At 40.4% G+C, this 27,047-nt stretch overlaps 1 protein-coding gene across 1 annotated transcript in view; it reads left to right on the forward strand.

Annotated features, from left to right (window-relative positions):
• The window catches only part of LOC138588969 (rap1 GTPase-GDP dissociation stimulator 1-B), a 43,470-nt gene that overhangs the window by 12,059 nt on the left and 4,364 nt on the right, over positions 1-27,047 (forward strand). The window contains exons 4-12 of the mRNA XM_069659229.1: positions 13,197-13,322; positions 14,337-14,465; positions 14,932-15,057; positions 16,758-16,901; positions 21,192-21,323; positions 22,075-22,209; positions 22,442-22,567; positions 24,249-24,388; positions 24,741-24,867. Of these exons, the coding sequence (XP_069515330.1) occupies positions 13,197-13,322; positions 14,337-14,465; positions 14,932-15,057; positions 16,758-16,901; positions 21,192-21,323; positions 22,075-22,209; positions 22,442-22,567; positions 24,249-24,388; positions 24,741-24,867 (1,185 nt within the window). The remainder of the gene's footprint in view (positions 1-13,196; positions 13,323-14,336; positions 14,466-14,931; positions 15,058-16,757; positions 16,902-21,191; positions 21,324-22,074; positions 22,210-22,441; positions 22,568-24,248; positions 24,389-24,740; positions 24,868-27,047) is intronic.

The following is a 27,047-nucleotide window of genomic DNA, read 5'->3' on the forward strand; positions in this document are numbered from 1 at the left end:
GAAACTCTGAGTTTCCTGAAGAAAACCTGCTCGCGACCAGGTTAGGTTCATAGAGTCTGTTACTACGGTAACTGACCGAGAGCTTAAGTTACCTCCCTTTGTGAAACGGAAAACTCAGAGTTTCCCTCATTTCAGGGTTAACAGACTCAGAGTTTTCAATAAACCTGCTTTGTGAAACGGACCCCTGGTTACAAAATCTAACAAAGGGTCCAACTAACGCAAGGAGCCACAAGGAGAAAACACAAGAGTCCAGGAAACCAAAATCCAAAATAATCCAGGCAAACACGAGTATCACTAGGGACAACATGCGATGAACTGCCAAAGAAAAACACAAAAACTAAATGAAACTTAGGAGGTGAGACTAATCAGGCACAGGTGAGACAATCAATGGCAGGTGAAAACAATAAGGACAGGGCACATAATCAAAAGATCACAGGAGACAAGGTGACAAAATAAAACAGGAAATTATCTGATGACTACAATCCATAACAACTGGGGCTTTAATAAATTATATTTCACACTGCATACTTGGGCGGCACTGTGGTTCAGTGGGGAGTCGCCTCCCGGGATGAAGGTGAAGTTTGCAGGATCTCCCTGCGAATGTGTGAAATTATCTATTAATTATAATGGATAAAATAACTTTTGATGACACACGCTTTGATGATGAGGTGTTTTCATTTCAAATGTCCCACTGTAACCAAAGACATTCAGGCAGTGATATTAATCAATAAATATTGTTTCCAGTTCCGGTGGCATTGAATGACTGAGATTGCGTCTTGACAATATTAACTTGTGCATTCAAGTCATTAAGAAAGGGCTTATTCCTCATGTTTTCTAAGATTCCCTAGTGATTGACTGAGGTGCACGTCAAAAAAGTTATAAAGTTAAAATAATGCACAATAATGGCGGTTAAAGGCTCTAAACAAGCAATGTGCAATGCGGTACTGGCAGCCATGCTGCGCAAAATTATTCGTGAGGAAACATCCGATGTGTTTGACACAAAGCTGCAACCTGTGAATGAGCTTACTTCTAGTCTTAAATCAAGAGTGGAGAAAAGTGAGGGGACTCTAGGAACTTCCAAATCCTTTGCTGATGACTAGAATAAACGACTTTAACAGCTTGAAGATGACCAGAGGCTCTACAAAAACAGAAGAAATCCCTGCATCTGCGTAAATTGAATAGAAGGAGTGGATTTATCTACCCTGCCAAGTTGATTGTGACGTTTCAAAGCAATACACACATCTTTACATCTCTAGAAAAGGCCCAGGAATTCTATGAGGATAATTTAGAAACCAACCTGGACAAGGAAACTGGTGCTGTGGGTGATCTGCAACTTAAGGATGAACTCTTCATGAGGATTTATACATTCTAAAACAGACTATTATTTGTTAGGTATGTTAAAAGAAAATCCTTGGACTGAACTGGGAAGAATTCATCAATTATGGAAGGCAAGCCCTTGACTTTATATTACCCTTTTCTTATCCGTTACCTTTATTAGGATAAAGGCTATGATGATAAAAATATACTTTTTCTTTGCTTACAATGAACAAATAGGGGTAAATAATTATTTGAATAGGTCCAATTGTTTTGAAGAGTATAGAACTGCCACTATGCTAAAACCCTGCTGGAGTAGGGTGTGGGGAACTGGAGTTGGGTGGGAGGTGGGAGGGAGGGATGGTCACTAGTTGGGATGTAGGAGCTTGTGTATTTGGGGAGGGGGGCTGGGAGTTTGGGATTGGCTTTAGGTTTGATTTGTCTTCTTTTTCAGTGTGTGCACATGTAAAGTCAGGTATATTTTGGTGTTTGTTAGTGTCTTTTTCTTTTTTGTTTACTTTTGGTAATCCTAAAATTACATTTTCTTCGTGTAAATAGAAAATGACAGAAATCCTATGGCTAGTTTGCATATTTTTTGTTGTAATGCACAAGGCCTTAGCAGTCCTAAGAAAAGAGCAGCATGTCTAGACTTACTAGCAAGAAATCAAGATGATGTAGCTATGCTCCAGGAGACATGTCTGCTCAGAGAGGATGTGAGTACATTTAAACATTATCTTTACAAAGTCCTCTGCCTTAAACAAAACAAAAGGGGTAATAACATTAATACATAAAACACTTCAGAAAACAATCTTTAACACAGGAAGAGATGAAGAGGGTAGAATTGCCTTTGTTAAAGTATATTTCATGGACATGGAAAGTAAGCCCTTGTCAACATATATGTTCTCCACACACTTACAGAGATGCCTTTTTTACTCAGGTTAATAATGTGTTGGCTGAACTCTTTGAATTTGAATTAATGATTGGTTCTGATGTGAATACAATACTTCAATCGAAAATTGGACAAATGAAGCAAATTATGACCTAGTCTTCAAACAACGAAAGCATAAAAGCACTTACCCTCAGATTTCAATCTTAGGGATCTATGGAGGGCACACAATCCCACATTGAATACGTATACTTTTTATTCAACAGGCATAAATCCTTTCTAGGACAGACTTCTTTCCCTTCTCCCTTTTGTCTTTGGTACAAAATATAACGATCAAGCACCATCATGCATATAAATGTAAACTTTTGATCAGTAATCTACCCAAAAGAGCCACTCGATGGAGGTTTATTAAAAATAATATATGTTGCTTACTACATATTCTGGAGGCTTCTGATAACCTGACATCTTCAGCTATATTATCAGTTGAAGCAGAAACGGCCTCCGATCGCCTTGAGTGGCCTTTCTTATGGGGTGTATTGAGACATATGGGATTAGGGTCAAATTTTATGAACACGATTGAAACAATCTATTCAAACCCCTCGGCCAATATGATTAATGGCACTGTTTGCTCTCCCCATTTAAAATAAGCAGTCGTCAAAGAGATCCTATTTCATCAATGTTATTTATCTTATCACTTGAGCCCTTGGCACCTCAATTAGGATATATAAAATATCAAACCATTTCAACTTAAAACCACTCAGCATCATATTTACTTATTTGCTGATGACGTCCTTCTCTTCTTATTATCTTCCACACATCCTGTGTGCTCCTTAATACCGCTGAATCCTATAAGCAAAGACTAATGTGTACATTTTGACATCCCTGTAGTCTCCCTAATTTGAGAACTTTTAACAGGACTAAACATTATTTGGAAAGATGGAATAATTTACCCATATTTCTTCAGACAGGAGCTGAATAGTTAACTAAATTTCTGTACTTATATGTTACCTCTAGCTCCACCTCCAAGATATTGCGATAAAATACACAGTATGGTTACTAGATTTTTACGGAGGGGAAGAAGACCAAAAATAAAACTGACTAATTTACAAAAAAAGAGGGAGTTAGGGGGGCTGTCAATACCGAATTTTAAATTATATTTTCTGGCTCTTACCATTCGTCCCATTGTAAATTGGTTTAATGGCAACACTTCTACACCATGGATACATATGGAGAGGAATTTGGTGGCCCCAGCTAAACTAAACGACATTTTGTTTACATCCTTCTCTATTAATCAATCTAGACTCAAGTAAAATAATAAGCTATACAATTGCAACAGGTCATTTTCTTCTGTTGTATTTTAGGTGGCAGTAACGCCGCTAAAATACAACAGAAGAAAAGGACAAGTCAAATCAATGGCTAATGTCACTAGCTTTGGCGTGCTAGTCGCCAGCCTGGGAAGCTAATGACCAGCCTTTCCAGTAACCAATCCATTGGGTTGCTAGCTTCCGCATGGTAGTCGCCAGCCTGGGAAGGTAATGACCAGCCTATCCAGTTAACGATCCACTGGGTTGCTAGCTTCGGCATGCTAGCCGCCAGCCTGGGAAGCTAATGACCATCCTAGCCAGTAACTGGTCCAAAGGGTTGCTGTGTTAGACGCATGACTTGCCATCCTGGTCGAATGAATAGCCGGCTTCTCATTTACCACCCCCGGCCTCTCAGTTACCTGCACTGGCTTTCATTGGCCACATCAGTAGCTGGCTTCCGCAAGGATATAGCCTCCTTCGGCCTCTCAATAGTCTTAATTTTGTCCTTGTCCTTATGTCATGCGCCATACATGTGAGCCTAACGACCCATAAACACCAGAGGGTACTAACGATGTGATACTGGGTTCACAGCTCAGGCTAACAACTCACTCTAATTACACATCTATTAGCATACTAATGACCTACAGAGACTTATATTTCTAGCTAATAATGCTAGCTAATTTATTTTTCTTAACAACAACGCCATGACAGCCAGTGACAAACACAAACATTCAGGCTATGGAACAGGACGCAAACAGTATTGCAGACAGTGGACAGCACCTGGTGCTGAAACAAAGCACCATCGCAGCAGCAACAGTTATCACCAGAATCATTCATCCATCCATCCATTATCTATACCAATTATCGTTTTCAGGGTTGCGGGGGGCTGGAGCCTATCCAAGCTGTCATTGGGCGAAGGGCGGGTTACACCCTGGACTGGTCACCAGTCAATCACAGGGCTGACACATAGAGACAGACAACCTTTTGCACTCACACCCACAACTATGGGCAATTTATAGTTACCAATTAACCTTATAAGCATGTCTTTGGACTGTGGGAGGAAGCCAGAGACCCAGGAGGGAACCCACGCATGCACGAGGAGAACATGCAAACTCGGCACAGAAACACACCACCTTGCCCAAACCGGGGTTTGAACCAGTGACCTTCTAGCTGTAAGGCAACAGCGCTATCTTTAATCTTTTGCCTACAAAAAAAGCATTTTTTTTGGACAATACAATTTGGCTACAGAATACATAACGATGGCTTAGTACTTACTTAATGTGAAAACTGGTATCTCCCATCCGCCACGATTTTTTGGATGTCACTTTTACCTGAAGGCAGTTCTCAAGGTTTTTATTAGTCAGTCGATTCCTTTCTTGTGTCTTTATCGCATTCATTGAGGAGAAGGTCGACTCTCATGTACACATGGAAGGGAACAGTGGCAGCACATAAATGGCAGTCTTTTGATCATGCTGTATTCATCTGAGCATGCAACCCAAAAGGCGCTCACAGACTCCGCACTTCTGAGCGCATTGCTGACCAGGGAGGTTGTTTGGAAGTCAATCCACTCCATCTGAAATGCAGCTTCATCCAAGGAGGGGATCATTTTTTTGCCAGGGTGGAGAAGTCTCTATTTGCGCGTACTGTGAGAGGATCACGTACAAGAGCAATGATGTCCTTTGGAATAGAGTAGTTCTCATACCGAGAAGTGAAGCTGGCCCGTGACTTCTTGATGAAGTCCACCATCAGCTCTATCACCTGTCCCGGTGCCTGTGATTTTAGTGAACTGAAATGCAGGAGCCTTCCTGCTGATATGTCTGACTCTACCAACTCCAGCTTCCTTGTGAATGATTCCAGCTTTTCAACCATGTCCACTACAGTTTTACCTCTCCCCCAATGCTGGGTGCCCTGACAAAATTAAGGATACACATCATTTTATCCATTAGTTCCTTCAGCTCACCACTGAGCCTGGCACAAAGGACACTCTGGTGGATGAGGCAATGAAGTCCATGCATTTGGGGCGCCAGCTCCTTCAATCTGCTCACCAGACCCCTGTGCTTTCCCAACATAGCAGGAGCCCAGTCTGTCACGATTAAGTTTACTGTGTGTAATGATAGTGAATGCAACTAACTCTTCCAGTTTGTTAACTGTTAACTTCTTTGAAAACCTCTGCGTCAGTGAATGGCCTGTTGTGCAGTGCGATCACCCAAGATGCTTTCAGGGACGCCCTTTTCTGTGAGCTGTGAGGCCTTGCACTAGGATTCTGCTGCTGTCTGCAATCGCTTACTGTCAGTGCTTCAATTAGTAATAGTAATTATAATAATACATTTTATTTTAGGTAGCGCTTTTCATGGTACTCAAAGTCAATTTACATTATTAAAACAACTGAAGAAACAAAATAAGAACAGAGGAAACACAATAAGAGGAAACCAAACAATTAAAATGATGAATAAAAGGAGGTCAGTTCAGTACAGTCTCGGATGTGTTGGGGTAGAGAGTTCCAGAGGGAGGGGGCAGCTATGGAGAATGCTCTGTCACCCCGGGTTCGGTGCTTGGTTCTGTGTAGCGGAGAGAGGAGGTTTGCATCAGAGGAGTGGAGGCTGCGGGAGGGAGCGTGGCAGTGGAGCAGGTCTGTGAGGTATGAAGGGGCCTGGTTATGGAGGGCTTTGAACTGGATGCGTTGTGGAACAGGGAGCCAGTGGAGGTTCTGGAGGACGGAGGTGATGTGTTCACAGGAGCAGGAGTGAGTGAGGAGGTGGGCAGCAGAGTTCTGAATGTGTTGGAGTTTATTGAGGACTTTGGAGGATGAACCATAAAGGATGCTGTTACAGTAGTCGATTCTGGATGTGATGAAGGCATGGATCAGAGTTTTGGCAGCAGAGAAAGAAAGTGATGTACGGAGACGAGCGATGTTTTGGAGGTGAAAAAAAGCAGTCCTGGTGATTTGATTGGCGTGTTGTTCAAAGCTGAGGTTGCTGTCGAAAATGACTCCAAGGTTGCGGATGTGTGGTGATGGAGACAGAGTGGAATTGTCCATGGTCAGGCAGAAGTCGTGGGTGGTTTTAGTGAGGGATTGGGGGCTGATGATTATTATTCTGTGCTTTCGTGCCTCTGTCTGGAGCGGAAAGGCCACTTTGAAGGTGCCATGGTTTCTCTCATAATGCAGTCTTACATTATATTACTTGCATACAACTACAACTTCATTTCAGATAAGACACACTGGCTTTGCATTCTTGAAACCAGGTTGTCTTTCCATTCTTCCTTGTATGCCCTATTTCGCTGTCAACTTTCCTCTTTAAAGCTTTAGATAGATAGATAGATAGATAGATAGATTGATAGATAGGTACAGCAGCAGGTTATCAAAGTGACTACAGCACAGGAGAAAATATGATGAGCAGACGAGCAGGAGCAGTAACCTGCGATCAGTTCATCATAGTTCCCATCATAGTTTACAGTAACACAGTTAGGCGGGGAGGACACAGACGATTAATAACGTGGATCTGTGTAAATCATGGGGATCTGTCTGTCTGTCACTGTCAACAGAGACGCCAGTCTGCTATGCATCTCAAGTATGCTGTATCATATACTGTATTTCACACAGAGCTGAGCATCAGGCTTCATTGATCAAACTAAGTTGTATATCATGTCATCTCTTCAATCCACAATCACCCTTGTGCCCGTTGCCTCTCCCCCTCTCAGCGCTGCGAGTCTGCAGCACAGTTTGTGTTATATGATGTTTTTTAAAGTCTTATCAAGTGAATGAGTCTCCATGTTTATTCACAGGGCTTAAGGCTGTAATATAGATTTTTTTTCATTCTGCGAGCAAACACGGAATTGGTGGCAAAGAAAAACGTGACGTCATCTGTTTGGGAATATTTTAGGTTTAGGCCAGATGCAGAAGGCGAGCCCATGGACATCATGCAGGCAATTTGTAAGCTTTGTAAGTTGTACAGGTGAAGGAGTCGCAAACTAGCAACCTACATGGACATTTGCGTGTCCACCACCCTGCTGAGGCTGCTAAGCTATCACAGAAAGATGCTGCTGTTGGAAAAGTCAAAGACTCAAGTCAGCCATCTATCGTGGGAACTTTTGCAAAAAGCTCAAAGTAAAAACGGAATAGTGAATGGTGGGCCAAGTGCCCAGCAGCTGTCTCAAAGTATATGGTCAATGAGATGGTGTCTTATCATACTGTTGAGAAGGCAAGTTTTAAAGAACTACTACAAACTTTTGACAAACAATATGAGCTGCCCGGACGCAAGTACTTCACAAACACAGCTATCCCTGAGCTGTAAAATAAGACCATAGGACCAGGGCGAGCATCACCAAAGATTTGAAAGAGGTGAACTTTGTTGCTAGAAGACTGTAAAATATCATCCATAATTACTGACAACGGGGCCAATATTGTTGCGGCCATCCGAGACCTCAAATGGCCATGGCTGAACTGTTTTGGCCACAACTTGAATGTGGCAGTCAATGACTCTCTACGGAGGAGAAAGCAAAAAAGCTTTTGCAATATGTCATTAGCCTAATCGAAATAATAGTCAAGGCGGATAGGCCTAACTCCTTAACATAAATCTAATCATTGTAGGATAGACCACCTATGTGTCTACAACGAATTATTAATCTTCATTGTCACCATCATCATAGGATTGTGCAACACATTGGGGGTCGACATATGCCATGGTGGAAAGAATCCTGGAACAGATCCCTGCAATCAAAAGGGTTTTTGTTGATGACAAGAGCTGTCGCCCACTCCCAAACTTGACCTGACAAGAGGGATGGTTTGAAGCCTGTCGGGGAATATACCAATATATTATTGAGTGAGAATTACATGAAACCTCATCTTTGCTGCCCATGCTGCATTTTGTGAAGGATGTCCTGAGGGAGGAGGATGCTGATGTGAAGATGACAGCAGAAATCAAAAGGGTGAAGCCTGTGATCAGGATTGCCAAATATGGCAAGAAAATACCTCTGTATCACCACAACCAGCATCATCAGAGCTCCATCAGAGCTCCATCAGAGCGCTTGTTCAGCGTAGCTGGCAACATCGTTACTTCCAACCGCAGACAGAGCAAACCAGCTTGTTTTCTTAACAACAAATCTGTAGGCATACAGATGCCTGCCTTGCATAACTCAGAAACTCAATCTGAAATTGAAGCTATCTTATATTGGTTCTGACCTTTTGTTTATTTTACTATTTGTTTATTGTATTTGTGGATATTGGACACTTACCAGCCACAGCCAACGTAAATTATATTTGATATTATTTCAGCTATTTAATTTTTGCCACATTTGTATTTATTAAGGTGTATTTGGTTATTTATTATTCTTTGTTTAGACTACGGTCGGCCTGGCATCACAGCCTGTCCATGGCGATAGAGAAAGGACTTATTTCTGTAGCTTTAAAGTAGCCTACGTCTAAAGCTAGATCAATCAATCAATCAATCAAATTTTATTTGTATAGCGCCAAATCATAACCAGAGTTATCTCAAGACAATTTACAAAAAGAGCAGGTCTAGACCGACTCTTTGTTATGTTATTTAAAGAGAGGCCCAACATGAATCACCCTGAGTAGCACTTAGCAACATTCGGCACATTGGCAGAAAAACTTCATATATATGTTTTTTGAATCCTTTCCCAACATTTAAGTTATTTCATTGCATTTTAAGAATATCTGAATGTCCTAGTTTCTATGTAAAGCAGTCATATTTTGTGTTAAACACGTTTTTAAGCTTATTAAGCTAATTTAATGTAGCCTACAGTAGTTCTGGGCCAAAATATATTTTCTATCCAATGCCTGCCAACAGGAAGTTTAGTTATTTCATTGCACTGTTTTAAGCTATGTGCAATATTTGTGTTTGACATAAAGCAGCTTTCAACATTAATCTTTGAGTGATTATTGTGTGGTGGCCAATGAGAGAGAGATGTACAGTTTTCTCGTGTGTTTTGCCATACAGTATGACATGATGCCACAGCTCATTGGCCACGATTGTCATTTAATGATAATCATCATCTGCTAGTTGATCATTGTTGTTTGTGACAAAAATGTGTGCGATCAATACTGTGAATTGTCCCTTTTCCAATGAAGAACTCCCACACAGCCTATGTAATAGCAGATGTTAAAATAGGTATTACATTAGGCTATTATAATATTTATTATTAGGCTGTCATTATCGTTATATCAATAACTTGTCGTCATTGTATTATTAGTATTAACATTGTATGTTAATGTGCAATGCAAACAAAACGTTAATGTTATTGTATAGGACCTAATATTCCAGTGATACCCAACGTACGATCATTTGAAAGTAATGTGAGAGAATTATTTGAAAATATAGAATTTCAAATTTCATTTAGCTGCACGTAAACAATAGCCTAATAATGCTACTAGTAGCCTAAGTGAGGAGGGGCAGTCGCTGATGCAAAGCAATAATTCTAAGAGAAAATGTTATTAGAATAAGTTAGGCTCCGGTGTGTTAAAAATCCTAGTTTAAAATCCTGTAAATAATTAAGTAGCACACAAGAGGTCAGCATTTTTGATGGGCTTAATTATATTTCAAAAGTTTTATGGAAACTTAGACATTTAAAGCTGCCATGATATTTTGATTAATTGATGCAATTCTAAGTTGAAATTAAATCTTATTTGTAATGAATGGTGAAAAAATTACTGATTAAATTTAGTTTGTAAAAGTAAACTACTTAAGTTAGTAATGAGGACAATTTTTATCTTTAAAAACATAACACAATAAATTGTATTTAAAAACAGTATAAATGGTATGATTTTCAATTGGCATAAATATGATTAAAATTGTAATGACAACTTTTAATATTTACCATGTGTTGAAATTGATTATGCTAAATGAATGATGGCCTCAATATGATTTAATTAAGATGATTTTCAATATAGAGATTTGAATGTTACCTTATCTGATTTAATTAATATGATTTTAGGTTTCCTTTTTTTTAAGGTTATCAACCTAATGCTTACACTGACTGATTCTTCTTTTGAAACCAAAAGCCAAAATAAAGAAGGAAATGTGTGGAGTTGTCCAGCGTCCTCTGTTGTCCTCTATGCCGGGTCGAGTTTAGGCAGGCATTTAAACTAAAACCCCAAATAGCTTGACACATGTAGGCTATTTTTTTAATATGGAAAGGGAAAAAATAAGTTCTTAATGAGTTCATTAAGAATATTTCAAGACTCTAATAGGCCAGTAATGAACTTATGGCGCAGTTAACTGAGCATGAACAAAAGACACTCTGTTGCAAATTGTACTTGCATTCTTTTAATAAATCAACTTCATGAATTAGCCTTTGATTATGTTCTGGCCCGCCATCTAGTGGCTTCGAAAAACATTTACTTACTTGCCGACCTTTATTTACACATTATGAACGTGTTGTGTGTTTCTGGTTTCTGTCTTCAGTTTTGCACTTATTTGGCTCTGATAGACACCTCATCTTTTCTACCTCTATTTCTGTACATTGTGTGATGTTCACTTTGTGACTTCTGTTTGTAAAAAGTGCTGCATAAACATGTTTACTTGTTTACAATTCAAAGCCTTTATTGTCATTGTACAAGCAAGAGTACAACAAAATTGGGAGTGCCACTTCTGACATGTGCTAAGAAAATATAAAAGCAGACAAGGGACATCAAAATAAATATAAGACTGCAATAAACAATAAAAATAGAGATTGAATATTACACTTCCGGTGTGGTTGAGATAATTATATTGCATATATCATGTTTCAGTGGTAGGAGGAGTTAAGAGTAGTTAAGAGTCCTGATGCCCAGGGAAAGAAAGTGTAGAGTTTTTATGCAACTTACTTACTTTGAAACACATGAACACCCTGGAGGAAGGAGTCATTGGGCCTCATGCAAGAAGCAATATACAAACACATTTTCTCTTATTTTTGATCTTATCCATTGATTTCTGGGATTCACCAATGTTTTCTTACTTTTGTTCTTCTCTTATGTAAGAGAACATTTTACGATTGGTGGAGAGCACCCTTACCAAGATAAGAAAAAAAAAAACTGTTTTCACGGAAATATATACATTTTCAAACTGAGAAACTTAAATTGCATCATATAATCAAACTTTGATTATTGTATGTTTTTAGGGGAATTAAAATGATTGAATTATTAAATTTTTTGGGTTAAAGAGATACTGTTGGTCAATTGATCCCAATTAAGACTGTAGCATTACCCTCCGACAGATGGTTTGAAGCGTTACTGGTGGTCTTTCTTGTTTATTACAAACTCCATTATTAGCCAAGAGTCAACCAATGTAAGAGCTGTATGAAAATACAAAATACAAAAGTCAACCACGGCTCGGTAATGTAAACACCTCGCACGTTACGCTAGGCTAAAGCTAATGATAACAAGTTCGATAGTTATGAAAGTTCCACACAAACTCATTGATACAATTCACATATTTCCATGTTATACAAACTAACCTTGTGCCTCTTCGGGGGGTTGCTTGAACATAGAAAATATCAATTTACACTCTTATTTTGTTGTCTTAATTTGCCGTCATTCATTTAACGTTTGTGACCAGAGAGGCAGACTGAAAACAGAGAATCGCCTTCAAAATAAGAGCTCTGCTATTTAAGCCGGAAGTAAAACAATAAACACTGAAAGCAGGTAATAAACACAAAATAAAAGCATCAGAAATACTGCTCAGCAGGGCTAACTCTTTTTAAAGGTTCAAATATGAAATGGGTTATTTACAAAGACGATTAAAAATGAAAAACCCTTATGTGTTTTCTGCGTCTAAATGGCCTACATACTGCTGTTAGATGCTTTGGCCATCCAGGCCTTATGCAGGGAGCGCACTTTGAGAGATTGCACAGATCTAATAAGAGGCCGATGAATAGCTGCTTCAGATTCCATCTTCATATCAAACCACTTTTTTTTATTTCAGTAACCGTGCGTCCCTCGGCTGACATGGCATTCACAGCATCACAATTCTTTGGCCATTGCTGCATGTTTGATGTACCTGTAATGCAGTTCTCAGTTTCGGTGAATTTGGCAGCACCTAATGGGGATACAAGGGAATTGCAGGCACACATGTCCAAATAAGTTGGCACTCGTTGTTATGGTGCTAACTCTTGATTTGCCATAGGTTCAATTACCATTGTGTTACCCCATTCCGCAATAGATATTGACTAAACAGACATTTATTTAAATTAAAATCTTCCAGATTATATCTTTAAGTTGATTTAAAAGTATTGCGATTTCGCAACTGCTATAGTTCTTCTTCTTCTTACTACCTTTTTTCGGTGGCATTCCTTCTTCTCCTTGTGCCCGATCTGAGGGGAAATTTGAGGGACTGTTGCTGCATCAGGCCCGACGAGTGTTTGTATCTACATGAAGTGCTGTCTGATTCTTTTCTCCACACTATACAGACTACACACTACACACTCCACATTATACACTATACACTATACACTACACTCTACACACTACACACTCTACACACACCACACTACACACTACACACTCTTCCATCCTGTACGCAGATGTAAAATGTGTCACTGCTGCACTGACTGTGTTTCAATGATGTAGCACCTGTATAATAAAACCAGGTGTTTTCAGAGGTTCAAGAGAATCTCACTTTCTTCTGCATTCAAAGATAAAAATAAAAATACATTGTGCAGTACACAGTCCATAGTTATGACTGTGTTTTGTGTTGTAGCTGCAGTGAGGGAGCCGTGCATCGAGGCTGGGCTGGTGAAGGTTTTGGTTCCACATCTGAACAGCAACAACGAGGAGATGCTGCTGAACACTGGGAGAGCCATCGGACGAATCTGCTTCGATAACTGTGAGTTTGTGTGTGTGTGTGTGTGTGTGTGTTCATGAGTGTGTTTGTTAATGTGAGTGTGCATGTGTTCATTAGTGTGTGTGTGTGTGTGTGTGTGTGTGTGTGTGTGTGTGTACTTTACACTGTGAGTGAGTGTGTTCATGAGTGTGTGAGTGTGTGTGTGTGTGTTTGATACTGTGCGTGCGTGTGTGTGTGTGTGGGTGTGTGTGTGTGTGTGTGTCTGTGATGGACAGGTGTGGCATTCAGGTTCAGTCAGCAGACTCTGATGACGATGAGATCGAGGGTTTTTATGAGGCTGTAGAGAAAAAGTGACAGAAATCTTTAAATGATAGATGATCTTTACAGTGATTGATCTTTGAATGACAGATGATCTTTACAGTGATAGATCTTTGAATAAATAAATAAGGGTAAGAGCAAAAAAGGCAGTCAACAAATAGAGATAAAATACAGAAGCAGTAAAATAACTAAATGAGATGAAAGATAGGGAATAAATTGATAAAAAGAAATAAAAACAATAAATGCAATTAAGCGAGATAACAGCACAAAAAAGAGATAAGCCAATAAAAAGCGATAACGGTAATGAAATATTTATCTGTTTGATTTAATTTATAAAGCAACCAGTGAAATCAGAGTCTGCTGTGTGGTTCAGAGGTACCAGCTTGATCACTGTAAACATAGACAGTCTGCTGTAATGTTCATTAACAGTGTACAGAACACCTGTCTGAGGTGGAGTGATACACAGAGTGAAAAGTCCCAGTGATGTTGTTCTCTATATCGCCACTCATAGAAAGCCTTTTGTCCAGTCAGATTTCTTGGTCAGAACTAACTTATATAAATGATCTTCACAGTGATTGATCTTTAAATGTGATACACTGCATTCAGTATTTTCCCCTGATATATAACCTGATTAACAGTTTACCAGTGAGACATGATGCTGAAAGGAAGCAGTGACCTAAATTTAAAATAATTTTTCAACACACAAACTGTATCTCTTCCCATCCCTGTCTGACCCAGCCTACCAACAGGACCAGTTAGTCCAGAGCGGTGTAATCCCCAGACTGGTGACCATAATCAGGGATTATCCAGCGAACGACCCGCTTGTCAACGTGTGCCTGCTGGCTCTCTGTAATCTGGCAGACATAGGTGAGTGTGCAGTAACCTCACTACCTTGCAAACTGTAACAACAGATTTGATGCCCCCTTGATGACGACATAGTAGACCGCCGTGTTGCTGTTGGATCAGAGAAGAACATGCCTGCCCCTTAAATATAGCAAGAGTCTGTAAAGTGCTCGGTATAAAGGCAGAAAGAAGAACACATTGGTGTGTTCTATCATTTCCTGTGCAGCCCAGAGCCCTCTCACCGCTCGATGCTGCCATACTGCACATTCCACACTTCTGAGAATTGTGCGACTTCATTTCATTCACAGAAACATATATTAGTTATGGACCCTGTGTGCTTGCAGACTCTTTGTAGGACGCTATATTTATAACACTATGTTCTATAGTTAGCACACTGTTTAAAGCTACAGCACTGTCTATACTGTATAACACTGGCTATAGTTATAAAACTGTTCATATAAATATCAGTTATAACCCTGTGTGTTTGCAGACTCTGCCCGGGACGCTCTGGTCGATCAGGATGTTGCAGAAGTTCTGACATTTCAGCTGAAACGAGCTCCTGATGCTGAACGGCGACATGTGATCCTGGAGATTCTGGGCTCACTGGGGGAGAGCGGTAAGAGGTTTCAGGAAGGAGGAAACTTCTTGATGAGATGTTTAGTTACACTGTGACCTTGGTTCTCTGAATAACGAAACTGTCCCTTTCTTTCTCACAGTTAAAAGTAGAAAAATAAAAACTGGTTTCATTAAGCATGATGCAATATTTCAGCTTTTAAGTCTCATGTTTGAGTTAGAAAATCTGGCTTCATGAGCATTAGCGATGTTTTGTTTACACTGAGGCAGATAAACCTTTTATAGGCCTTTGTGAGTTACAGGGTTAGGATTAGGGTTAGTGATCAATGATCAATCGATCATTCCCAAAGTGTAAGTGGGGTTTTCTGCAGTCATAGACATGAAACAGAAACAATTGTCTTTGACTTAAACAGGAAATCAGAGACAACATCAACATACACAACATAACCCAATATCTGACCACCCAACACAGATTCTATAATACTGTAAAACATTTCTACATCAGTTGTATTTTTTTGAAAAGTAAAAGTTCTAAACTAAGTATGAACCAGTTTAACAGAGCTACAGCTGCACAGTCAGACAATTCTGTGATTTCATGCAGCTGGAACCTGAAATAGAAGAAGTTACTCTGAACAACAGAGGATTTAATAATAATAATAATAAGAATAATAAGAATAACTTTAATTTTTATAGCGCCTTTCATGGGACCCAAGGTCACTTTACAAGGAAGAACACAGAAACACTCACAAACAGACAAGACACAGTACAGTAAATGACTGGTGTTAAAGGCTGTAGGCTGTGTTGAATAGATGGGTTTTGAGGAGTTTTTTGAAAGAGTCCAGTGTGGGAGCATTGCGGAGGTCGGGAGGGAGAGCGTTCCAGAGGGTGGGGGCTGCTTCACTGAACGCTCTATCCCCGAAGGTCTGCAACCTGGTGTGAGGAATGGAAAGCTGGCCAGAGGTAGATGAACGGAGGGTCCTTGACTGGGTGTAGGGATGGAGGAGGTCAGTGAGGTACTGGGGTGCCAGACCATGGAGGGATTTGTATGTGAGGAGGAGTGTTTTGTAGGTGATGCAGGACTGGTGAGTGTAGGTGGATGAGATTTAAACAAACCCAAACACTTCAGACCTCCACAGAACAAACTGATTTTAGCTTATAAATAGATTATATTTATAAGCATTTATATTTTCTGCTGTGCAAAGAGTGTTTTTGATTAATGAAATTCATACTTTATTAGTTATAGCAAAGAAACAGGAGAGAAAGTTAGTTATAAACTGATACCAATCATGTGTATTTATATTCAAGATAACCAAATGGAAGATTAATTGAACAATGCATTCAGAATATCAGGGATCAAAGGTCACAGAATGATGCTCGTTCATCTTATTTCTACAAATCAACTCTTCTATCTGATGCTGCATCAGTAAACAATCCACGACCACAGGATGCAGCTTTATCACCGTTAATGAAGGAGGACTCACAAACACACCATAATTCATAGCCGTGGATGTGAGTACAGGCCCACAAACAATCACTCTGCACACAAACCAGGATTTTGTGGTCACACCATGTGATGACAGATGACATCCATAAAGGGGTCAAATGCCAGATAGCCCATCATGAAGTAATGATCAGTACCTGACAAAGGGGAACCCTTGTTTTGTCTTCTTTTGCACAGTGATGTAGGGACCATGTTTGTTGATGATTGTGTTAAAATAAATGACTGTCCTACTGTCTGAACAGATACCCTGAAGCTGCAGTTTGCAGAGTCGGGAGTACCAGAGGCTTTATCAGAGATGATACGGGCTCTGCAGGGAGGATCTGACCCCCATGACCTCTGTAGCATCAAGATCGCCTCTAACCTCATTGTGTCTCTGCTTTTAGGAGGTGAGTGATGCCTTTATACACCTGTGGGACATCTCTGAATGTGTTCATGTACACTTTCATTCCCTTATTTAAACTGACCCCGCGGGGAAACCAGTGACTTCCAGGTAAGTTTATATGGAACCCAATGAGGTGATGCTGGAAAGACAGCTGATCTCCAGGAAAGACTTTAGTAAGCAAAAGGGGAGGGAAACTCCTGGTGCAGCACTCACAAGAGGACACCAATACCCCTTTCTCACCTAAATGTAACGAGTTGACGCAGGTTTTTCAGACCCAGGAAGACCCTCTTATAAATGCTGATTGTCTCTGTTTCCAATTGCCAGTGAAGTATCCTCCTGTCGGTCTGTTTTCTGCTGCGTCACCGTCTGACGCCACCAACGTGCCGGAGACAGGGTTAGTAACCAGTGAAGATGTTACAGGGGTTAGGTCTTTATTGTATCTATTATTCATTCAGTCTGTTTATCAAACTCGGCGCAGACAAATTTGGAACGATGTTCGAGCGCTGCTTGGATGGAGACAGGCAGAATTTGTGCCGGAAAGGGGGCGGATAATTAAAGTGTCAAGAGTCATTTGACCCGGGGCTGAATGGGCCTTTCCCACTAAGCAAAAACGCTGGGTGTAAGCGGGTGTTATCGTGTTTTTTGACCCATGGGAAAGCGGTTCAAGCTAGCTTCAGACACATCACATTAACAATAACCGCTGTCTGTCTCTCTGTGTTTCTGTCTGTCTCTTTGTCTGTCTGTGTATCTGTCTATCTCTCTGTATATCTGCCTGTCTGTGTATCTGTCTGCTTCTCTGTGTATCTGCCTGTCTGTGTATCTGTCTGTCTATCTGTGTATCTGTCTCACTCACCCTGTGGTGCACCCGTCTCTCCTTACACACATGGCTCTTGCTGAATGAAGGATATGGGCCTGAACTCAGAGCACAGCAGGAAGTGACTTACTCATGCGAGCGTCAGTGTAGTCAAAAAATAAGTCTGTCATATCCATAGACTGTCTGGTCTGGTCCCCTGGACTTAACTGGATTTATTTCTCCAACTTACACGTAACTCTCCTTTTGCCCTGGATTGGACATTCCCCAGAGATCTTTCATCTCCTCTTCACCGTAAACAAAGGCAGCGGCAGCAAGTCCAGCTCTTGGGACACAAAGAGGACGGGGAAACGGGAGGGCTCACTCTGAACTGTTAAGCGTGTTTCAGATCACAAACAGACAAGACACAGTACAGTAAATGACTGGTGTTAAAGGCTGTAGGCTGTGTTGAATAGATGGGTTTTGAGGACTTTTTTGAAAGAGTCCAGTGTGGGAACATTGCGGAGGTCGGGAGGGAGAGTGTTCCAGAGGGTGGGGGCTGCTTCACTGAACGCTCTATCCCCGAAGGTCTGCAACCTGGTGTGAGGAATGGAAAGCTGGCCAGAGGTAGATGAACGGAGGGTCCTTGACTGGGTGTAGGGATGGAGGAGGTCAGTGAGGTACTGGGGTGCCAGACCATGGAGGGATTTGTATGTGAGGAGGAGTGTTTTGTATGTGATGCAGGACTGGTGAGTGTAGGTGGATGAGATTTAAACGAACCCAAACACTTCAGGCCTCCACAGAACAAACTGATTTTAGCTTATAAATAGATTATATTTATAATCAATCAATCAATCAATCAAATTTTATTTGTATAGCGCCAAATCATAACCAGGGTTATCTCGAGACACTTTACAGAAAGAGCAGGTCTAGACCGACTCTTTGTTAAGTTATTTAAAGAGAGGCCCAACATGAATCCACCATGAGTAGCACTTAGCAATTCGGCACATTGGCAAGGAAAAACTTCCTTTTAACAGGCAGAAACCTCGAGCAGAACCAGACTCATGTTGAACAGCCATCTGCCTCGACTGGATGGGCCGAAAATGGGATAGAAGGAGATGCAGGATAGAGACAGGCAAAGAGAGCAACAACAACATATGTTCTTGTTACCACAACAACATATGTCCTTGTTACATGAACAACAACAGACACATACTTATGGTTACAATGCCAATAATAGTGGTAGACTAGGGTGAAGATTGGCTAAATAAATAAATAAATAAATAAATTAGCGAGAGAAGCAGAGTAATGATAAAGGCTGAGGTAATCGTAATTATAACAGTTGAAGTCAACAGGTCTACTATTAGCATTAGCAGCAACAATAATGATACTATGGGGAAGGCTGATGTTAGTAGTTGTTGCAGTCGAGCAGGTCCACAGCAGCAGGTGGTCTGCAGCAACGATCCTCAGGAACATATAAGCATTTATATTCTCTGCATATAATCATTTATATTTTCTGCTGTGCAAAGAGTGTTTTTGATTAATGAAATTCATACTTTATTAGTTATAGCAAAGAAACAGGAGAGAAAGTTAGTTATAAACTGATACCATCATGTGTATTTATATTCAAGATAACCAAATGGAAGATTAATTGAACAATGCATTCAGAATATCAGGGATCAAAGGTCACAGAATCATGCTCGTTCATCTTATTTCTACAAATCAACTCTTAAGCGTGTTTCAGATACTGCCTGTCCGTTTGATAGTTGTGAAGGAGAAAGCGACTCAAGGGTTGTTTTGGCACTTGGTTGTTGTACAATACACTGTGAGGAAAACTGATCTGTGTTTTTGTATTCTTCGGCTTGCTGTGGTTTACTGTGTACTTTTGTTTGGTTTTTGTCTTGGTCACCTCCTTTGTTGGGGGTTTGCTAGAGGAAATGTAATAACTATATTATTTCATCACAGGGTTTCTCTGCCTGGCACCCCAGCATTAACCAGCGACCGTACGGTCTGGTCAACTGTTTACTGCAAGTGTTACAGTGATGTCACAGGTCGGATCCACCTGGTATTGATCATGTGATTAACTGCTCATAGACTCTAATGCAATAGTTCAACAGTGACTGTTGTCCTGGCTTCTTTTGTTGCATTCTGACAGTGAATCAATTATTATTATTTAATATGAAGTCTACAGGGCAGGAATTTCACGGTGGCCACTACAGGCAAGGCCGAAGAAGAAGAATGGTTTATTTTTTCCCCAGTTAACTTCATGCAGAGCAAGCAGCAGAGGGAGAACGGCCTGAAAAAAAGGAGTTTCAGGATGCAGCTAAAAACTGCCAGAAAATTACGTTTTGTTTTAGGTTGGGTGAAAAATGATCATAAAATAAGCAAGCTAGCAAACAAAACTGTAAGACACTTATTGTTCACTGAATCAGTTTACCATGTAGTTTGCTGTTAGCTGTCCTTAACCAGTCGTTGTATTATGTATTAATATTTTTTAGTCGAGGTCGTACATGACAAGGAGAACCAGGGCACAGAGATGGGGAGGAGAAGAAAAGGCAGGAGGAGACTATGGAAGACCAAGAGACAGAGGCGAGAGAGGAGGAGACTATTGAGGACCAAGAGGCAGAGGCGAGAGCGGAGGAGACTATTGAGGACCAAGAGACAGAGGCAATAGAGGAGAAGACTATTGAGGACCAAGAGGCAGAGGCGAGAGAGGAGGAGAACAGCCTACCAATAAATTATTTTGTGAAACAAACAGCTTTATTTTTTTCATTATTTCAGTTAGGTAAACTATGTATTAAATAAATCAAGCTAAATTAAATTTTAAATAAAGAAGTTAAATTCCAATTTGATGGCCTTTCTGCCCTGGCATTTGGCCTTTCTGCCCTCAAATAAATGACCAAGAGGCCTTGCCCCCTAAAATGAGGAAATTCCAGGCCTAGAAGTCTAATTATGATCAGCTGGTATCCAGAGAAAGATAGACATTCTAAATTAAATGGACCGTACTTTGTAAGCCTTTTCTAGTCTTCGATGACCTTCGGGAGAATTTGGGGTTCAGTGCCTTGCCCAAGGACACTTCGACATGTGACTGTAGCAGTCAGGGATTAAACCACCAACCTTGCGATTGAGAGACAGGCGACTCTACCACTGAGCCATAGCTGCTTTTCAGTGTAACTGACGATGTTTATGTTTTTGAAGTTGTAAATTAGTGAAAGAAGTCATCTGTGACATCAATACTCTGGTGTAATGGATCACAGTTGATCCAATATCCATATGGATCAACCTCCATGGTTCGGAACACAGGTGCTCCGCATACTGTTGCAAAGTGTAATGTCATCAAAAAGTTATCCGATCAGCGACTCATAACCATGATACGGTCCGAACCTTTTTGGGGACTGTTGCAGCCCTACTTTGTTTCATTACAAACTTGCACAAAAACTTCCTTTAACATGACAGTTTACTGTACAGGAACATAATGGGTGTGTGTGTGTGTGTGTGTTTCAGATGAGTCCATGCAGAAGTGTTTTGGGGAGGGATCAGGTCTGGTGTATCAGGATGTTCTGTCCTGGCTTCAGAGTTCAAACACTCAGCTGCAGCTCTCTGGAGCACTCGCCATCGCCAACTTCGCCAGGAATGGTGAGAAACATCACACACCCTCAAAAGAACGCTGTAAAATCACACCCTCAAAAGAACACTGTGAAATCGCACCTGAAAGAGAACGCTGTGAAATCAAACCTGAAAGAGAACGCTGTGAAATCACACCCTAAGGAGAATGCTGTGAAATCACAACACATCAAGCAGCACTTCCTGTTATCAGTTTTATCAGTGACCAGCTGTGACCAGTACTATAAATATTGGGTTCTCCTTCAGTGAAATGAACTTTACGTCATTATAATAAGATTTTATTGTGTTAATGTGAAATAAAGAATCAGTGATTCTGCTGTTCCACTAGTTCCCTGTTTAGTTTCCATCTCTGCTCTCCGCCTGTGTTCTGATTAACCAAAAATTTCTGCTTAGCATCAAACACAATCAGTCAAGAGCTGCTGGTGAACAAAGAGGAGCAGATGTTTCCCTCAGGAGGTGGGGGAGACCAAAAACAGAGCTCAGAGAGAATATTGTTGTTATTTGAATGAACACGAATGTTGGTCTTTCAGCTCGATGTGTTAACAACTCTACAAAACATTTGCAGTAGTAACTTCAAGTAAAGTAAAATGCTATATGTACTATATTTTGTCATGTTCTGTTTACAGCTGGTTTTCTGATGATGCTCAGGAACAGTTTATATTGTATTGTATTTGTCTTTGTATTATGCTTATATTGTGTATCTGTTTAAAGTTTCCTCACTGATGTCACTGATTCCTTCAGTGACTTTGTTTCCGTCTGTCAGACAGTAACTGTGTCAAGATGCTGGACCTCGGCGTTGTTCCTCACATCCTCACTGTGCTAGAGCAGCATGTCGATGAAGGAGACGTGTCTGTTCAACATGCTGGACTGAGCGCGCTCAGAAACCTCGCCATTCCTGGTACTGTTTTAAAACATTCATTAGTCAATCAGGAAAATCACAAACACTGTAATCAGATACATAAAGGGTGAAAAGAGTTTATAAAAAATATTTAAATTACGTTTGTATTTCATGCTGTATCACTGCCTTGATCTTAACCTTAATGTGTTTGATCCTAACCATAAACACACACACACACACACACACACACACACACACACACCTCTTACATGTGATGTCTTGTGTGTTTCAGCCTCTAACAAGGTTCGGTTGCTGGAGGACGGCGTCACAGAGAGAATAAAGTCGCTGCTGCGCTCTGACATGCCTCCAGTTCAGTTCAAACTTTTGGGAACTTTACGCATGATGGTGGACGGACAAGGTGAGCATAGATGTCTCTTTACAGAGGCAAGAAGTAAATATAAAGATAAAGGTTTAAAGATATAAATACTTTAACATGAAATTTAATATTAACCTCAGATGTGATTCACTTTGTGTCAGCTTAGAGCAACAGAAACATATCATTTGAACAGAAGGTTTCCTGATGACAAATCTTTTAGGAAATTTGCACTCATGCACTGTGTGTGTGTGTAACAGTTTAACACTACACAACACACAGAGACGACGACACAAAGTCTGAGAGGAGGTTCAGTCAGTTCAGGAGATAAAGAAACCTAAAAAGAAAGAGTAAAGGAATTAGAACAGAAAGATGAGAGGCGGAAGAGAAGATGATAATGATTATTTTTGTTATTTTTTATCAGGGTGGTCTTATAATCAGGGAGTGTTATAAACAGGGTGGTCTTATAATCAGGGTTGTCTTATAATCCGGGTGTGTTATAATCAGGGTGGTCTTATAATCGGGGTGGTCTTATAATTGGGGTGTGTTATAATCAGGGAGTATTATAATCAGGGTGGTCTTATAATCGGGGTGGTCTTATAATTGGGATGTGTTATAATCAGGGAGTGTTATAATCAGGATGGTCTTATAATCGGGGTGGTCTTATAATTGGGGTGTGTTATAATCAGGGTGGTCTTATAATCAGGGAGTGTTATAATCAGGATGGTCTTATAATCAGAGTGTAATATAATCAGGGTGTGTTATAATCAGGGTGGTCTTATAATCAGGGTGTGTTATCATCAGGGTGGTCTTATAATCAGGGTGGTCTTACAATCAGGATGGTCTTATAATCAGGGTGTGTTATAATCAGGGTGGTCTTACAATCAGGATGGTCTTATAATCAGGGTGGTCTTCTAATCAGGATGGTCTTATAATCAGGTAGTGTAATAATCAGGATGGTCTTATAATCAGGGTGTTCTTATAATCAGGGTGTGTTATAATCAGGGTGGTCTTACAATCAGGATGGTCTTATAATCAGGGTGGTGGTCTTATAATCAGGGTGTGTTATATTCAGGGTGTGTTATCATCAGGGTGGTCTTATAATCGGGGTGGTCTTATAATCAGGGTGTGTTATAATCAGGGTGGTCTTATAATCGGGGTGGTCTTATAATCAGGGTGTGTTATAATCAGTGCAGTGGTTAGCGCGACTTCTAGCTGTTGCCTCACAGCTAGAAGGTCACCGGTTCAAACCCTGGTTTGGGCAAGGTAGGCCATTCTGTGCGGAGTTTGCATGTTCTTCTCCTGCATGCGTGGGTTCCCTCCGGGGTCTCCGGCTTCCTCCCACAGTCCAAAGACATGCTCATTAGGTTCATTGGTGACTCTAAATTGCCCATAGGCCCTCTAAATTGACCAGTCCAGGGTGTACCCCGCCCTTTGCCCAATGGCAGCTGGGATAGGCTCCAGCCCCCCGCGACCCTGAACAGGATAAGCGGTATAGATCATGGGTGGATGGATGGAATAATCAGGGTGGTCTTATAATCAGGGTGTGTTATAATCAGGGTGGTCTTATAATCAGGTTGGTCTTATAATCAGGGCGGTCTTTTATCTGGGGTTGTCTTATAATCAGGGTGGTCTCATAATCAGTGTGGTCTTCTAAGCGGGGCGGTCTTATAATTGGGGTGGTCTTATAATCAGGGTCTTGTGTTGTCTCTGTGTCTTGGGTCAGAGGAGGCTGCACTGGTTCTGGGCAGAGACTCGGTGCTGCTGGCTCGGGTCATGGAGTGGTGTGAGGCCAAAGATCACGCAGGAGTCCGAGGAGAGGCCAGCCGCCTGCTGGCTGCTCTGATCAGACACAGCCGGAGCGCGGTGAGTATGTATACACACATATACACATGCACACATACACACACACACACAGAAACACACACCCACACATACACAAACAAATACACATATAAGAACTCACAAATAACCATAAACATCTGGGAGTCCCAGTGTCTTTAATTACAAAGTACACATACACACACACGTAAATATAAAAAGACACACACAAACATAAACACACACACCAAAATACACAAACACACTGTTCACATCAGTCGATTAATCCGATTTGAAAGTTAGCAGCTAGAGCTAGAGCTAGAACGTGTGGACAGAATACGAATACACACACACACACACTCATAATGTCTGTAATGGTTGACTTCCTGTCCGACAGGAAGTGGTTCGTGCTGCAGCCAAAGCAGATGGGGTTCGCCATCTTATCTCCATGGCAACAAGTGAGCATGTCATCATGCAGAACGAGGCCCTGGTTGCCCTGGCGATAGCATCTGCCATTGATATAGGTAAATAAATAATCAAGGCTTTTTATACAATTTATATAATGTATGCAATATATAATATATTTATATATAATTATATATTGAAAGTGAATTTTGTGAATGAGTCTTTGAAAGTTTGACTAATCTAAAGTTTCATCTGCTGCAGGTGTTAACAGCTCTTTTAATATTTTGATTATTATTGTTGGGATTTGGTTGGAGCAATTTGGTTATTATTAAAAAATATTACTATCAATAATTATGATTAGTAATATTAATAAAAGAATATCAGTCGGAAGGACTAATTACAGGGCACCACCCTGGGATCAGGGAATAATAAGAAAAATAAGAAAAATCAGTCTCAATATTACACTTATAAAATATCAATATTGTTATTAAATAATCAATATTTTCCATTAAAAGTGAAAAAGGGAAGGTATGAATCTGAGCACTGACCTCACCAACCAGCCATAATCACGTGTCTTGATCACAGATCATCGGCTGTGTCATTGGACTTTTACCTGATAAAGGCAGCTTACTGATCTTAGAGTGGTAGTTGAGTTAAAACAAACACAGCAGCAAAACACAAGCATAAACGGGACACGGCGGTCCGCAATCAATCCAACAAAAAGCAGCAGTTTCACATGAACAAGTAAACACACTTTTTAAGCTATCTCTGCCCAGACAGAAGTCTCTTACTTGCGATCACTCTCGGTCGTGATCAGCGTATGTTTTGTCCAGTGTTCCACGCATTCCTTGGCGCGATCCTTGGCGTGAACAAAGATGGATCCGTGAAGGGATTCAGGCAGATTGTCCGTGCAGGTGAAGAGGAAAACAGCCGGGGTCGACAAGCTTCTGGTGACGGAGGAGACGTTGTCTGTGTCGGTCCTTCTGCAGGTGACGAGACGCGGTGCAACGATGCATTCAAGTTACTTAAGAAAAAGTTGGAACTTATAAAAACTGTCTCTGTTTAATCAGCGTGGAACAAGAAAAATGATCTCCCACAGGAAGTTGATGTGGAAAGGCTAAAAGGGAAAAAGTACCTCCTAATGCAACTCTGGCTACACATGAAAGGCAAAGATACGTGGATCTCACTGGCTTTTATAACCTCCATGAAATCCTGGCTGTGTCACAGGGACCCCCTGGAGTACCCTTGGCTTTCCTCCAATGAAAGGGGGGAATTTAGCTCTCCCCTTCACTTTGCACTTAGGTGTGAAGGAAGGAATATTTTGGGATACTGAGTCTTTGTGGTGTTTTAGTACCCTTATCAGGCTCCTCATCTCCTTTGTTTGAGCCACATGGTCAGGTTCCAACATTATTATCATATTATTATTATTAATGTTATTAATATTGATAATATTATCATTTTTGTAATATAAATCTTTAAGACTGTCTTCACTTCCAGGATCAGATAATCAAACACGAGTCTGAAGGACTGATTTTGCACATATTTCATGAACTCTCTGATGTTGAGTCCCTGTGTCTGAACTTTAACTGTTAACAAGCTCTAAGGCTTTAAATGAGACGCATTATATTACACTATATTATATTTTATTCTCTCTATGTTTTAAATCCACATGATATCTTTTGTACAGTTTTTTCATTTTTTAAAAGCATTTAAATATTCAAGTGTTAATATTTTTGGGACACAGGAAACGTTCTCAGAGGTCATTCATAATAAAAATGTATAAATTATTTCAAATTACTCCAATATTGTGTTTTTAGAATTTATTCTCATTTTGAAAATAGTTTAAAAGCTCAGAGAATCTTTAAACACTTTTCTGGATGTGTCTGTTATGTTTCCTCTTTTTGTCCTCAGAGACTCTGAAGGGCTTGTGAAAGCTCGTTTAATTCTGTTTTTGTTGAGATGATTTGGTGTGAACAGCATGATGAGCCTGTTTTTACTGTCAGCTCAAACAGACTTTGGTTCCTTGTTGTGCTTTCAGTTCTTCATGTCTCGGGTTAGGGTTATATGTTTTTATGATTGTGTTTTAACACAAGGCCTTGATGCATCTCAATCATACAGTACATACATACATCATACAGTCCTGCTGTTTAAAAGATGCTGTAGTTTTTTGCATATCATGTGTTTATCATAAATATTGATGGTTTAAATTCTGAAAATGACTCAAAGTGTCCAGAATCTTTACGTTTATCAGGTTTTAGCCATCATGGCAATGCATAATAACCGGCTTAAGTTAATATAT

Source organism: Semicossyphus pulcher, unplaced genomic scaffold (genome assembly GCF_022749685.1).
Source record: "Semicossyphus pulcher isolate SPU_LCO1_2020_fin unplaced genomic scaffold, fSemPul1.0.p SCAF_12, whole genome shotgun sequence".
Lineage (NCBI taxonomy): Eukaryota > Metazoa > Chordata > Actinopteri > Labriformes > Labridae > Semicossyphus > Semicossyphus pulcher.